The sequence below is a fragment of the Anabrus simplex genome, chromosome 1 (assembly GCF_040414725.1).
Source record: "Anabrus simplex isolate iqAnaSimp1 chromosome 1, ASM4041472v1, whole genome shotgun sequence".
Classification (NCBI taxonomy): Eukaryota; Metazoa; Arthropoda; class Insecta; order Orthoptera; family Tettigoniidae; genus Anabrus; species Anabrus simplex.
The window spans coordinates 592,391,326-592,408,443 of NC_090265.1; the positions used below are offsets into that span (position 1 = coordinate 592,391,326).

The following is a 17,118-nucleotide window of genomic DNA, read 5'->3' on the forward strand; positions in this document are numbered from 1 at the left end:
GGACTCCAGATTACGAGATGCGCATGGTCAGTGCGACGAATCCTCTCGGCCGATTTTCCTGGCTCTGTAGATTGGGGTCGCCATCTCACCATTAGATAGCTCCACAATTAAAGGTAATCACGTAGGCTGAGTGGACCTGGAACCAGACTTATATCCAGGTAAAATTGTCTGACCTGGTCACAATCGAACCCGGGCCTCTGGATGAGGCGGGCATGTTAGACCACGAAACCGCATTAATTACCGGTACGCGAGTTCAAAATCTCGATACTTTAAATTCAGTTTTACAGGGGAATCTTCGTCAGTTTCCCGTGAAAACTTCTTTCAGTTCAGCGACTTTGATTAGGCTAGCCAAACTCTTCGAAAAATCTAATAACGCCAAGCCAAATGACAATCGACCACAAGTACGGTAGTTTTTAATTCTCTCATCTAATAAAATAAAGCACATTAGATACGAAAGCACCCAAAATGAATGCGAAATCCGTTCATTTCTTAATCTTTCATTGTAATTTGGTCTCCGGTATACTGTTCGTAGTCAGTTTCTGGAAATCTTGTGCCGCGCAAATTAGGCCTACGTCGACTTTTAAAGGTTATGTTGAACTCGAAAACATGGTTTCGAATGTAAGTATCGATTCTTAAAAGTTCTCGAATGCCTTATATTCAATTCTGCGCGTCACAAATCCAATCAAATTGGAAAGATAAAAGAAATATCAAAACTTCAGAAATTACGGTTATTCGTGACCTTGAGGTCATCTGGAAAGCACCCTCGCTGCACATGTCAGTACGAGTTTGAAATTATACCAACTATTTAAAATGTAACGTGCGCAAATAAAACGACTGCGGTTTTTGGTATTTTAACACGAAAACGTAAAATTTCCTGTCTTACATCAGGACCTAAACAGTAATAGGCAATTCCAAGACCTCCCATGGCTTTCTTTTTTTTTTAAAATTACATTTAGGTGCAACATGTGTTTTGGTCTCGCTAACATAATCATGTACGATATCAAAAATACTGAATTTGGGTTAAGAAGCAGTTTCGATTCCTGCCTGAAAGCCCAGTTACTCTGCAGTGCCCTGAGCAAAGTGCCAAAAACCTCTTCGGCAGTACGATCGAAAAAAGTAAAAATATAAACATCTAACCCTGGACATAATATGGACGTTTTATAAGTGCGAACATTTGACGAAACTCGTTCCGTCTTCAAGCAGAGCTGTCGAAATGCTCCGTGTCTCCTTGCAATTGTTGTCGCCACTCTCTGCTTTATGATTTCCGAGATTCTCTAAACAATACCACCCGAATGCGATGCTAAGATGGTCCCTTATGCAAGTTCACCGCCGATCGCTTTTCCAGTACCGGTACAGTACTTGCTTTAATTAATTAACGCCAAGATCCATAAATATGCCATAGCCGTCCTTTTGTGAGATACAGTTTATTAAAAAACTATTGATCGAGGATTTAGCGTTGATGGGACTGGAATTTCTGGACGGTTGATCCGGGAAATCGTTTCTTCGAGGAACGGATAATGCGGGACTTTTACAACGTGATTTAATTATGATGCTCGTGGGACCACGTAATTTGAACGCATATTCCGGGAAAACGTATTTTCCGGGAACGGATAATCGAGGTTCCACTGTATAACTAACTAAATGAGAGCTGACTGTCCTTGCCAGGCCTTATTTTCAAACACCAATAGTATAGTCCGCACTGGACATGTGAGCGCCATCAGCTGCATGCTCGAATTGCCCCTTTAACGCACAAAAAAGCACAGTTTTCCGGAAAATCACTAGAGTGATGACAACATACACGAAAATTTTTACAGGAAATTTAATTCTAAATCTTGTATATACTGTATGTTCATTTTGTTTGTATGACTAATAGTCTGCCTGTTATGTTGGTTTTAATCGGTTAAAGCATGCACCAGAACACAGAAAAGCTTTTTCCCCCTCGAAAACTGTTTGGAACTAGGAATAAACAGCATATTAACTTTGTGTAGCAAATAGAATTCTTAAGTTCACACGGTAGGTTCCATTTTTAAGTAGGACTAACCGTTTAAGAAGCATATTCCCTTGTAAAGGTCCCAGGTATACAGTTTCCTCTGACCAATAAAGAAGTGGAACAACTAACCAAACAACTTCGAACAGATGTACAGCTTGTTTGGTTACTGTGGCCCAATGCAAGCTTAATCCAGTCGAGCTCATTTGGACTTACGTAAAAGGGAAAATAGCAAAAACAAATATGGCTAAAACAATAGAAAATGGCAGAGGTGTGGGAGCAATTAATGCTTTATGTCAAGAACCCTTACGTACCGTAACCACTGAACTCTGAAAACAATGTATTAAACACACTAAGATAATTGAAGACCACTATTGGGAGAAAGATGACTATCTGAAAATGTCCCTCATTTTGAGCCATTTGTAATCAATATGAATGACAGCAGTACTGATTCATTGGACAATAGCAATTTTTCAGATGAAGACAATTGACAGAGGTAAATATTGTATATGATATTGTAAATAACCCTTGTAAAAATTGTGCAGTGTGACATTTCTAAATTAGGAGGCCAACCATTTTTAAACCTGCCACTGAAGGTCCAAAACCCTTATGAGAAAAGGTGATTGAAATTAGAATTTGTACGAGGAAATAAAATTAAAATTTGAAAGTGAACAAAACACTGTGTTTGCTGGATGCGTAATTACTACTGAACGTGGCAACACTGCACTGGATTTCACCACCCCGCCTGCTGTTCATCACATGGTCCAGCGTACACAATACCTCCCAACATACATTCAAGTACCACACTGTATGGTTACAGTGGTTGTAGTTTCTGATAACCATGACTGAGTGCTTCAAGTTTCTTGTATGTTTATCTTGGGCTGAGAAAGAGTTGCTTTAGAAAATGATAAGAACTTTTCTTGGGGTGGTTAAAAAAATTGTAATTTGAGTATTACACTACGAATACATGTGATTATAACATATAAAAATTTCATTACCATCAGACAAGTAGTTTACCATGTATATATTCCTAAGTGAGCGGTTCCTAGAGAAGAAGCCGAAAACTGGACAATATTTACAACCGAAAATAAAAAATTATTAATGAACTTCAAAAAACCTAATGCAGAATTAAACAAGGAAAATAGTGGTATAACTCACTTTGCAATAGACCATAGGTTTGTTTATAATTAAAGCCTAAACTAGAGTGCCTATAATAAAAAATCCGACAGTAATATTGATCACACAGCCTAACACACAATAATCTATGTATTATCCACTTGACAACCTTTACTCCTTTTGTGTTTGTCCTGTATTCCTAAACTTTTACAACCTCTACTTAGCCTTGTTTACGTTTTATCCCTTTTCCTGCCCTTGTCAGGCTTTCTTGATATCCTGTATTTCCCACATCGAGACTGAAGATCTATGAGTGTTGATGCCTGTCCTCCTGATGAAGCCGGGATGCACAAGCTCATCAGGGTTGAGAAGAGATGGATGTTGTGTTTTCATGTTTGTCCTTGTCTCCTCATTCTCTTGCTCCCTCGTCACACACTGACCCACCTTTATGTTCTTGTTCCTCCTATTTACTTGTCTATGTATATGACTTGCATAATGATCCATTTTAACTTTAAAATATATAAAATCTTAAAATAAGGTAGGCATTTGCCCCGTTAAAATTATCTTTCCTGTTTAAACAAATAAAAGGAATAATCCAAGAGTAAATATAAAGGAAAATGGAAGAGCAATATTACCTTGCTTCCAAAACCCACTTCTTTCTCTCCTCTGGATCAGCAGGTAAAAGTTTGTCCAAAGGCTCCATTTCCTTTTCACAAGCTTGTACAGTCTTAGCATTGACAGACACTCCAGCTACTTTGAATGTTGGTGCTCGAGCTCGTTTCCTTTGAGGTGGACCTACAAACAATATTACAAGCACTGTAATGTAAAATTGTAAATATTTTAATTTCATAGAGAATAGAATGAATGACGAGCATAACAAGAAGAACTTGTATGAATTGATGTTCACCGATATTATCAATACTACTGAAAAAGTAATATGGGGAACCAAGATTGACCACTCTGCAAATTATCTGTAGTTTCTAGAAGTGTATGTACTTAAGATTTGCCAAATATTTCTTCTAGCGCTGTGAGTTTTCCATGATAATAATCCACCAATATGAAAATATGAACACCTGAAAGGCTGCTTTGTTACAGTGGTTCAGACAAGAGATGACAGAAGGCATTTCAATCAGTGGGCCAATGCATTGTGTAAAAGCTAATGAACTGGTGGTCTGGATAGAAGATTTCAGTGATTTTTCAGTCTGGCTAATCTAATTTAATACTAAGCACAAAATAAGGTTAGAAAACAACATGAATTGGTTACAGTATTATATATATATATATCAACAGAAAGGAAACTTAAAACTACTTCTCTGAAGTGTATGGGAAATCAAACAACTCATGCTGTTTTAAGAACAACTCTCCACAAAATACACAAATATAAAAAAAACTAACAATGCCTGAGGCTCCGTCTGTGAGAGATGCGGCCAAATTATAATTCTTATATTTCTTGGAATATTCAACTTACCAGAAAAACATTTTAGAAAATCTTAAGCACAGCTACACATAACCGTATATGCAACAGCTTGTTCATTTCAACCCCTTGATAACCACTGAAGGGCGTACGCCTCTCCAATCTATTTCCAATCCTTCCACAGCTTGATGTGAGGAGTGGTTGACCCTATGACATGTTGATAAATAGCAATAGCAAAACAGAAGTTTGTGGGGAACTGCTAACGCTTTACCCAGAATGTATAGCTATGTGGAATGAGAAGAATACATGGGATGGAATACATTCTCTTCAACTGCAGTCCGTCAATAAGGTCATATCTATCACATTTCTTTGTAGCGACTTCACCAGCAGAAGTGTCCGCTGCATAGCTTGGGAATCATTCAGGTTGCACAACAACTTTCAAAGTGAAAGAGAGACAGAAATTTGGGGGCATCCAAAGTTTTAAAACTCGATTGGGTGATGGGTTGTTTCATGTGATTGACAACTACATTGATGGGTCTCTGGGGTCTTGGACATACCCAAAATGGTGTTATTAATAGCAGCCGCCTGGTCATTCTTAGGCACGAGGATAGCTCGTTCGCAAAGCCAATCAGTTTCCTTTGCTCGACAGATGTGCTATGTCGAGGTACATTTGGATGATTAGTTCACTGACTTAGGGAAAGACATACACAAGCCTTGCGAGCAATAGGAGAGGACGTGGACTTATACGGAAGGATACTCGCTCCTAAGCTACTGCGTGCCTTTCCAGAAGACATCTGTCGCCGTTGGCTCATTCACGCCAAAAGACACAACACGTAAGAAGGGAATCTCTCGAGACTAATGGAATTCCTTAATCAAGAGGTCGAAGGAGCTATTAACGCAAAAAAACTACAGGAAGATCTTTTTCCTGCAGCATCTCACATATCTACAGCCACCGCTTTTCAGGTGAACACAAAAGCAAAATATGCTGCGAGAAGAAGCAAGCGAGAAACGGCACCATTTTGTGTGTATTGTGAATATGAAGGGCACTGGGGCCAAGACTGTCAACAAATACAAGACCCCAAGGTTAGAACTGATGAACTTAAGATGGTAAAATGTTGTTTCCTGTGTCTCAGGAAAGGTCACAATAAGGATAGGTGTTTCAAACGAGGAAAGGCATCCTGCAACCAGTGTAAGGGTCTCCATCACGTACCTATCGGCAGTAAAGCAGACACCCTGCCTTCTTCCGTTGGCAAAATAGAAGTCACTGCTTCTAACTTCACATACCTTCAGACTATTCGCACGTGGATCAAAGGACCGACAGGAAAACTGAAACTTATCCGTTGTGTCCTGGACACTGGTAGTCAGTCTAGCTTTATTCATCATTCTCTGATAGATTCATTGGAACTCAAAGTTAATCATAGCTAGACATTGGAGTTAACCACCTTTGAATCACCTTCTAGGACTTTAACTTCAAGAAGGAACGTCTCATTTGAAATGATGGGATTTTTGACTAATGCTCGTATTACATGTTATAATTCTCATATTTTGGTCCGTATTGAAATGTACAATGGTCAAATAAATAATAAAGTTTAATTATTCCACCTATTCAATACATAAAAAGAGATGTTAATAAAGAATTAAATCTGTAAATAAAACTATAGGGCCATGTTTCGCCCTTTAATTAAGGGCATCTTCAGCCTAATCTCAATCTGAAAGTTACCTGATTGTAATTAAATTACATATGAATATGAAGATGATGTTGGAAATGTGTTTCAAATAGTGAGCGAAATGGTTGACAATAGTTTTGATATTCTTAAAATGAAACCTTAATACCCGATAAATTTTCTCTAACACCCTCAACGATCAAAAGGCCCCGCTTTACTTGTTTCAACGTAACAATTTATTTCAAACCTCACTTGAAGTGAGCAACAGAAACGTCTCTTTACAAAATTTACGTTCTTAAAAAACTACCAGTATACAATTTGTTACCAATTTTTAAACAAGTACATTCATAAATTTACGACTATTTGTATATTAGACTTTATTAAGGTTTCATTTTAAGAATATCAAAACTATTGTCAACCATTTCGCTCACCATTTGAAACACATTTCCAAAATCATCTTCATATTCATATGTAATTTAATTACAATCAGGTACCTGATTAATTAACTTTCAGATTGAGATTAGGCTGAAGATGCCCTTAATTAAAGGGCGAAACATGTCCCTATAGTTTTATTTACAGATTTAATTTTTTATTAACATCTCTTTTTATGTATTGAATAGGTGGAATAATTAAACTTTATTATTTATTTGACTTTAATGCTTGTATTTCAGTTGGTGCTTTCGAAAGTCTCAACACCAATACACCACCGCATGACAACGGTCCTGGCTTCACTCAACAAACTCAAACTAGCAGATCCGCAAGACGAAAGAGAACTTCCGATAGAAGTTCTCATAGGCGCAGACCACTACTGGAAGATTGTGACTATGAAACAACCAATGAGAGTATCCCATTCTCTTGTTCTACTGCCTACTATATCTGGATACGTCGTTGGCAGAAACAGATCCGGCATTACAGTCAACCAGATAATGGTCCATCATATTTCATTTGCTGTAGATGAAATCTCCGATAACAGTGTACGTCAGTTTTGGGAGTTGGAAACCATCGGCTTTAAGGAACATCAAGGGCGAGGACTGTCACCCAAGGATCACGCCATTCTCCAAGATTTCCATAACACCTACCGTAAGGAAGATGGAAGGAGAGTTGTCTCGCTGCTTAGGAAAGAGGGCGTTCTCTTTTTGTCCAACTTCACCAAAGCAGAAAGGCGATTCTCATCATTAAAAAATAGACTACAAAGGAATGATGAGCTGAAGTCCATTTACCATAAACACATGCTAGATTATATATGGAGAGATCAAATAGAGGCTGTTCCTCACAACAACTGTTCTGGGGATGTGTTTGACATTGTGAAGAAATCCAACGTGAGTAGCACAAAATACTAAGTCTTCGATGCATCCTCCCACGAAACAGACTCTCCATTACTGAACGACGTGCTGGAAATGGGCTCTAACCCGTTACCGGAAATTCCTGGTACATTGTTAAGATTCAGAAAACACTCCAAGTCAATTGTATGCGACGGCCAACAAGCATTCCTACAATTAACACTCAATGAGGATGATAGAGATCTTACGAGATTTCTATGGTATCGTGTCGAGCGGAGGGAGGACGGAACCTGTGACACATCAAACGAGCTGATATCCTATCGCTTTAAGTGCTTGTCCTTTGGACTGACGTCTAGTCCATTCCTCCTGTCGGCCACTATAAGGGAAACTACCACACTGAATCGGGACAGATATAGAGTTGCATCAGAGCTAGCTGACAAATCTATGTTTATAGATGACTTCACTGCAAGTGCTAATGATGACTCAAACGTAATCGCTATATATCAGGAACTCACCGCGCTCCTACAACAGATTAAACTCCCACTCTCCAAGTGGGCAACTAACTCAGAACCACTAAAGACGTTATGGCGCAAGGTAAAGCTGGAGGAAAGAAGAGTGATGACCGTTCTGGGAGTAGACTGGAATACTGTTGAAGATTGTCTCTTCACCAACAAGGAGAAGATTACTATTGATCTTATGCACAAACCAGGAACCAAGAGAAACATTCTTCATGCCACCGCTCAGTTCTACGATCCTCTTAGACTTTTCGCACCAGTAGGAATTGTTGCTAAATTAATCTTTCAGGACACCTGGCTTACAGGTTTAACTTGGAAGGAGTTACTACCTGCGGATATAGCAAAGGACTGACATTCATGGATTAGCAAACTTCACTTCCTGTCATCTATAAACATCCCCAGATGGATCGGGATGGGGCAGACAAATCACGAATCACATATGCACGTATTCTGTGATGCCTCTGTGAGGGCATACGGAGCAGTTATTTATGTGACTTCAACACGGGACTATACTACACCCGCTTGCATAGTTTCCAGAAAAAACAGACTAGCACCAGTGAAGAAAGTGATGCTTCGAAGATTAAAGTTGCTTGCCACACTTATAGGCACTCACTTCCTGCGCTATTTTTGTGAGGAAACAGGTTTCGACCTCAACAGGGCCACTCTGTGGAGCGACTCTTCAGTGACGTTGGGATGGATAAAAAAAACGACCCAAATAAATGGAAGACCTTCGTTGCCAATCGTGTAACAGAGATAATTAGCCAATGGCGACACTGTCCTGGAGACCAAAACCCTGTTGATTATCTCATGCGAGGTATAGACGCAGACCAGCTACTATCCTTAGAAATGTGGTGGTGCGGTCCCTGCTGGCTTACTCACAGCGACATATGGCCACCTGACATAACAACGGAACACTTACCACTTCCAGAGATCAGAAAGCTGGCAAATGTGTTTGTAATCACCACTACTGAACCCGTCCTAGATGTAATAAGGTTCAGCGCTTACTGGAAACTACTACATGTCACAGCGTGGGTATTTCGATTCATCCAAGCTCTCAAAGATAAAACAATCCGTTCCAACGTATTGACAGCCGCAGAACTGCAATCCACCCGAACATACTGGATCAAAAACGTCCATCAAGAAAAATTTCCTGCCGAGATAAGCACACTGCAGCGAGGTGTACAGCTACCCAATACACCTAAGCTTGCACGCTTCAACCCCTTCATGGACCAAGGTGTAATTCGACTAGGTGGGAGACTCCAATGTGCAGAGTTGACCAACATGCAGAAACACCCAATTATACTGCATGGTGAACACCACTTCACAAAATTGCTAATTAGACACATCCATATATGACTGCACCACTTAGGAGTTTGCATCATATTAGGAGATCTATGACAAGAATACTGGATTCTCCAAGCTGGACGAACAATTAAGAAAGTACTCCATTCATGCCTACCATGCAAGATAGCTCGAAACACTCGCTTTAGCGAGATAGAGGCCCCCCCTACCACTTGATCGTGTACAACTTACAGAGCCATTTTCTGTAACAGGTGTGGACTTCGCTGGCCCCCTGTATGTTAAATGGGGCAGAGAAGTTAAAGAAATAGTACATAGTTCTGTTCACTGGTGCCTCCAGTTGCGCACTCCAAACTATCTACCGATATGTCAACAGAAAAATTCCTGATGGCTTTGCAAAGATTCATTAGCTGACGGGGTATACCCCACACCATATACTTGGACAACGCATGCACTTTCCCTGTAGCGAATATGGAACTCATGGCCCTCGAAGACGTCTTGGTAGACTCCAGTATGCATCACTACTGTGCTCACCAAGGAGTCCAATGGAAGTTCATCGCGCCATGGGCGGCTTGGTGGGGAGGATTCTGGGAGAGGATGGTCGGTTCTACCAAACGATGCCCGAGGAAGGTTCTAGGACGTTCACAGCAGGACGAGAAAGGCTTGTACACAACACTTGTCAGCGCAGAAGCCGCCCTTAACAGCAGACCGATCACCGAGGACACAAACACTGGCGATGTTCTGACCACATCTCACTTTCTAGTCGGAAAAAGGTTAACAGCCATCCCGTTTGGAGCAGAACCCACCATAGGGAAAAATTTGACATCGAAAATGAGGCAGCGAGTTCTTCAAGATTTTTGGAAACGTTGGAAAGCAGAGTATCTTCTCCAGCTGCGAAGCTACCACGAGGTGAAAATACCACACAATCAACAGGGTTCGCCAAGGATCGGAGACGTTGCCCTCCTCCAGGAGGACTCTAGGCCACGACACATATGGAAACGGGCGAGAATAGAGGAGCTTCTCCCAGGGAGAGATGGAAAGATCCGAACAATCATCCTACGCCAGTCAGACGGCTCAAGAATCAGTCGACCGGTGCAGCTGGTCGTTCCTCTGGAAATCGACCAGGGTGGGGAGGAGATGTGACGGACTCAAGGCGATACCGCACGCTATCTAGCGGTTGTTGTAACGTCTATGTATGTGTTTATGTAGAGTCTGAACCTGGGGGATTGTTAATAAAAGGAGACTAGCTTGTAATAAACACGGTGTTGTTACTCCACAGAAGGAAGGAAGGAAGGAGGGAAGGAAGGAAGGAAGGAAGAAGAAAGATAAAACTGAATGGACCAGGCGAGTTGGCTGTGCGGTCAGAGGCGCATGGCTGTGAGCTTGCATCCAGGAGATAGTGGGTTCGAATCCCAACAACAACAACAACAACAACTGAATGGTAAAATTCTGGAAGTGGTTAAAAGTTTCAAGTACTTCGGAAGTGTGATCATAGAAGACGGAAAGATAACCAAGGAAACTGGGAAAAGAATACAACAAGCAAGCAGCTTCTACCAGAGTGTAAGGGGTATTTTGTGGAACCAAAATGCCCCGAATAAATGTAAGAAAGTATTGTATTCAACCTATTATGAACCCATACTAACCATGGGTGCCCATACCCGGGGGCAAGGTGGGGACCCCCCCCCAGCTCTAAGGGAAAGGAAAATATCTAATATAGTCAGCTGTTTTTATTTCAAGAAAATGGTTTAAAAATTGGTATTACGTAGAAGTGGTAGGGGATAGCGTGTGTGGTATTCTACCATGGAATACAAGTCGACATTTATCTTCCAAAATATTAAAAATACTACATACCCCCAGGTCTAGCCCCTCCCTACAAACTATCCTATGGGCGCCCATGATACTAACCTATGCAGCTGGATCGTGGACTATAACAAAACGAGAGGAGAGTAGAATACAGGCAGCGGAGATGAAATTCCTAAAAGGTATCGAGGGCAAGACGAGAAAGAATAGAATTAGAAATGAAGAGATAAGGAAAAGGACAGGTATCTTGAAACTTCAAGACAGAACAGAAACAACAAAGCTAAAGTGGTATGGGCATATGATGAGAATGGGAGAAGAGAGAGTGCCGAAAAAAGCCTTTTCAGAGAAGTTAACAGGAAAGAGACCACGAGGAAGACCCTGAAAGAGGTAGATAGAATCAGTGTGGGAGTGCATAGAGAAGAGGGGAGGAAAACCAGAAGATGTACTTAAAAAAGGAGAAGAGTGGTGGAGAGCAGGCAGCGATGGAGGTCTTTGATTCACAACCCGACCCGGGAAGCTGGAAACGGGAAATGAAGATGACGATGATGATGAAGATTTTACAACAGGCCTCCTTCTTTCGATTGCCCACCCAATACCTCTTTGCTATCCGTCCCTTGTTAATGATGGTGACTGTTGTTTTTAAGTAGCAAAATAATGTGATCATCAAATATATTGCCTTTGCTCTCTCATCATTTTAACATGTCAACAGCAGCGAGTGTTGAATAGTTTCACTAAATACGTGGCATCCTTTTCCATGTTTCCTTAATTTACAATGTTTTTCTAATTTAACATGAAACATGAAGTTTTCTTTTCTTTAAATCCCTCCCACAGCATTTGCAGGTTAGAACCTTCCAGAAAAAATTATTCATATTAGGAATTTGATTAATCTTACCTGAAGCATTACTATCTTCATTTATAACATCATTCTCTTTGGTAGCTTGCATCTCTGCAAAAGCAGCTGCACATCTTTCTTTGATAAGCTCACCTAGGCGCAACAAATCAGGAAGGGGCTTCTCTTGAAGCTCTGCATCACATGCTATTGCTTCTAACCTCTTAAGAGGAGCTGGAAATTTCTTGAAGCTTCTAACAAATCTTCGAATCTACAGGCAGAGGAAGAAGATGAAAATAAATGAGAATAGAAGTTAATGGAAATACTCCACCAAATAACATTTATTTGGTTAATCACTGAACAGCTAGTCATATTTGCTTTACAAAAAACAAGTGGATTCTGGGATGCATCAGGAAGCACATAAATGAGGACTAGCAGGAGATCCTTTTCCTACCCCCACCAAAAAAAAAGTCTTAACAGTACAGCAGCTTATGGAACTAACGTTCACCTAATCAAATTTAGGTACCCCTGCAATAAAACTTGCACATAATACCATACCATACCTCAGCATCAGTGAATCCCTTGATGACCTCACGAGGAGTTGCTGGGGGCCTTCCCCTCTTTTTAGGACGTTCTTCATCACTTCCAGCTTCACTGGATTCAGAATCTTCGTGTCTCTTACGACGCTTCTTTCCACGCCCACCTTCTTCACCTGAAAAAGAGGAAGCCTCTATTATGGTGATTGCAGGAGCTGAAGTGGCAATATTTAAGTGAGAAGGTGAGTTACAAAGCAACTAATAGATATGTTCTTCACGTATCATAATATATTAACCTGACTACATTAGCCACATAACAAAAATGTACCCGTCCTTCACCAACATAATTCACATATTTCCCTAGCTACTTCTAAATGGTTTATTGAGTTTAAACAACAGATGAATTGTACTGGTTGAGCAGACTGGAAGAGGAGCCATTAAAGATATAATCCCTTATGACAATGGATGCAAGAGGTACAAAGCAACATAATTTCCTAAACACTCCTGAATAGAATAAGGTATGAATTAGAGTAAAATTCTGTCATGAGATTCACCTCTTGTTCTGGTTGACAAATGAAGAAGACTGAAGGGTTGCAGAGTCTGTTACTGAACTAACTAGGGTTGTGAAATACATGGAATGATTGATATATGCTCAAGATGAAAAGCTTAACTAAGAGGAAAATAATGCAAGTTTAATAAACGGACTGTTTTTAGCAGGTAAGCAAATAACTTTTAATACACATATCTACAATCTGCTGAATGCGTAATCAACATTCTACTGTATTATAAGCTGAAATACAACAGGAAAATAATGAAAACGAGATAAATTAAGTGCCATGTTTAAATAAGACAATTCTTCTTCTTTCTTCGATTTTGGCCATCCAAGGACTACGGAAAGTAACCCTATGCATTCATCTTAATACTTCTTTTTTTGACTTCCAATAGTTCTTCATACTTTCACTTTGCTGCTTCCTCCTCTCTTGTGCCCAGATATTATTACCTTTTCTCTTTTCCTTCTCCTGGAAACCCTTGAAATTTTGTATCAATCTTCTGAAAGTTGTTCTGTCTTGTATTATATTGTCAGTTATTCCAATATCTGTCATAATCTGTCTTCTGAAAGTTGTTCTGTCTTGTATTATATTGTCAGTTATTCCAATATCTGTCATAATGAAATTCATTTTATGCAATATCTTTTTTTACTCCTTGGATCCACTGGTTGTCATTCTTGCTCTTGTAAACATGGTTAAATAGTCGTTTTGTCAATCTACTGTTATCCATCCTCATTATGTGATTAAAAAATGTAATTCTCCGCTTTCTGATTGTAAAAATGTAATTCTCCTCTTTCTGATTGTGCCTGACAGCCTTTCATTTTCTTCATCCTTGTATAGATCTTTATTCCTCTTATGTCTAAACTCTCCTTCCTTCGTTTTCAATGGTCCCCAAATTTTCCTAAATATTTTCCTTTCTTCTCCATCTCTTCTACTGCACCAGTTTTCATAGAGACCATGCATCTTTTGGCATACAGACTCTCTGGTTTGATTCCTGTGTTGTAGTGTTTGATTTTAGTTTTCATTGCGAGATTCTTCTTATTGTAGGTATCTTTAGTGAGCTGGTATGCTAGTTCAAGTTTTCTTGCTCTAGATCTGTTTGCTTCCTAACAGAGTTGAACCTGAATTATTTCACCTAGGTATTTAAATTTAGTAACCTTGTTGATTTTCCTGTAATCTGTTTTTAGCACTGTGGGTGAATCCCTAATATTTGACATGAATTTAGTCTTCTCAAAAGATATCTGAAGTCCAACTTTTCCTGCTATTTCTTTCAGAAGGTTGATTTGCTTTACAGCAGTCTCTATACTTCCAGAGAGGATTGCTATGTCATCAGCAAAGGCCAAACAATTTACACCAACCCCTTTGTGGTATGAACCTAATCTTATCTTACGATGGAGTCCCCTTTCTTTAAATCTTTCTTCCCATACTCTTATTACCTTTTCCAGCGTGATATTGAAAAGAATCGGGGAAAGCCCATCTCACTGCCTGACACCAGTTTTAATTTCAAATTCAAGTGAGATCTCTCCCATAAATTTCACTCTGGACTTTGTTTCAGTCAGAGTTTGGCTAATGATACTGATTGATTTTGTGTCAACTCCAAATTCCTCTAAAATGCTTAGTAGCGAAATTCTGTCTACTGAATCGTACGTGTTTTTGAAGTCTACAAAAACTGTTCTTTGTAACCCTGTCTCGTATTATACTTTTCAGGTTTAGAATCTGTTCTGCACATGATCTGCCTTTTCTGAACCCATCTTGGTATTCTCCAATTTGTTTGTCTATTACTGGTTCAATTCTATTATGAAGACCTTTTATATGTAACGGCTACTAGGGAGATTCCTCTGTAATTGTTCACATCCATTTTGTCACCGTTCTTATATAATGGGCGTATCAGTGTGTTCTTCCAATCATCAGGGATTTTCTCTGTTTGCCAGATTTCTTATATTATGTTTGTCAGTTCCTGTCTTGCTTGATTGCCTGCTTCTTTCCACAATTCTGCAACAATCAAATCTTCCCCTGCAGCCTTATTGCTTTTCAGACTTCAGATTATGTAATTTATTTCTTTCTCATCTGGTGGTGTTTGTGGTTGACTGAATTCTGATCTTTCTATAGGTTCTTCGCAGTTCAGTAGTTTTCAAAATAATGTGCCAAAATTTCACAACTGTCCTTGTTGTTTAGTCCAATTTTTCCATTTTCGTCTTTAAAACAGATACTGGGTGGTTGATACTTTGTTGTTTCCTCTTTGAATGTTTTCTAAAAATTTCTTGTATTATGGTTAGTGAAATCTTCTTCAATTTGCAGGTAGCCAACTTCTTTCATATTTTCTCTTCACATTTCTTATAGTTTTAGAAGTTTGTTTCCGCACTGTCTTGAAAGTCTGAAAATTCCCAGCTGTTTTAGAGGAGTGTCACCTTTTCCAGGCTGTCAAGTTTCTCATTTATGGCCTCTTCACATTCTTCATTCCACCACCTATGCTTCTTTTCCCTCTTCCCTCTTCAGTGGGCATAGTTCCTGTGTAGCTTCAGTTATTTTTGTTCTCAGATCCTCCCAGTTCTTCGTACTGTCCTTTTCTAACTTCTCTTTGAATTTTTGGTTTACTTCAAAGATGTTTTACAAGATTTCAACATCAAATTCAGCTGTCCTGTTTGTTCTCTTGTTTTATGAATCTCATTTTTATGATCGTAAGGTAATGGTCACTTTCAATGTTGGCTCCTTTTTTTTTTTACCTTGACATTTTGGATCTCCTTTTTGCTCTTAGCAGAGATAGCTACATGGTCAATTTGGAATTCCGAAGTGTGGGTTTGGAGACTGCCAGGTTTTTTGTTTTCTACTCAGCTTTTTAAAGTAGGTAGACATTAGTTTGAGATTAAAAGCCTTGCATAGCTCTACAAGCCTTATTCCATTTCTATTGTTCTTTTGTGTGCCAGGAACTCTCCTATAATCTTCTTATAAATCCTTTCTCTCCCAACTTGTGCACTGAAGTCTCCAAGTAACACTGATGTGATTTGCTGGAATTTTGTGGATTTCGTTTTCCAAGAGTTCCCAGTACACTTCCACTTTGTCAGGATCTTTCCTGTTATCATCATTTATTGGAACATGAGCGTTATTTAATGTATAATTTTTATTTCCACATCTTATGGTCAAGAGAAACAGCCTTTCAGAGGGTGAATAGAAGTTTTGAACTGATTCAACTATGCTCTTGTGTACTATGAAAGCAGTTCCTAGGTGGGGGACATTCTTCATTATTCTCTTCCCGGTTTTCTTTGTATATTCTGTAATTTTCTGAGTCTAACATGTTACTGTCAGTATATCTGGTTTCCTGAAGAGCAAGTATTAAGATTTTCTGGACATCTAGAATTTTGATTAGTTCTTTTAGTTTTCCAACTTTCAGAAGTGTTATTTAGCGTGCCAAAGAAGTATTTTCGTTTTGGTCTCAGTTTGCTGTTAGTTGATGGGTCACCAGTAGAAGGCTCCAATTACTTCTTGCATGCTGTTCTGGGCTCTCCAGAATCCTTAGGCCCAGTTGCACGGTATACTGCCGGGGTGGATTGACGTTTCCAATTACCACCTGGAGTACTTATTCCGTAAGTTTGCATCATGCATAGGTTACTACACTTTTGTGGGGAACGGCTTGTTGACCATTCCAAGATTAAAACTACAGTTGTGAGCCACTCAGTTTATTTCTCAGCCGCACCTCACATGGTGTACAGACGCTGACCACAACACCGCTCGATGTGAGAACAGATGTGTGTGGATTTGTTTTAAAGGCAGTTCATCCACCTCCTTTGCCGTTAGGATTTGTTGTCCTTCTTCGCCACTGGAGCTGCTGACTCCTTCATTTGATGACACTTGAGGTCGGTCGGTCGGTCAGTACTGATCTGCATTTAGAGCAGTCGCCCAGGTGGCAGACTCCCTATCTGTTGTTTTCCTAGCCTTTTCTTAAATGATTGCAAAGAAATTGGAAATTTATTGAACCATAGCAGGGTATCCTGGCCAGACAGGAATAAGACAATTCATTGAACAGAAAATGAGTGTCCCAACATCTTGCCCTTTTGTCACACAGTTGTGGAGTTCACATTAGCGTAACCGATTCCTATGTTACTTGGAATATTATTTACAATACTCTGAACCGAGAA

The 17,118-nt window shown here is 39.7% G+C and overlaps 1 protein-coding gene across 3 annotated transcripts in view; it reads right to left on the minus strand.

The window, feature by feature from the left end:
• The window catches only part of Chd1 (chromodomain-helicase-DNA-binding protein 1), a 447,987-nt gene that overhangs the window by 123,847 nt on the left and 307,022 nt on the right, over positions 1-17,118 (minus strand). For all 3 annotated transcript variants that reach the window (XM_067135606.2, XM_067135608.2, XM_067135605.2), the window contains exons 20-22: positions 12,465-12,613; positions 11,965-12,172; positions 3,736-3,895 (exon numbers count right to left, since the gene is read on the minus strand). In XM_067135606.2, the coding sequence (XP_066991707.2) occupies positions 3,736-3,895; positions 11,965-12,172; positions 12,465-12,613 (517 nt within the window). The remainder of the gene's footprint in view (positions 1-3,735; positions 3,896-11,964; positions 12,173-12,464; positions 12,614-17,118) is intronic.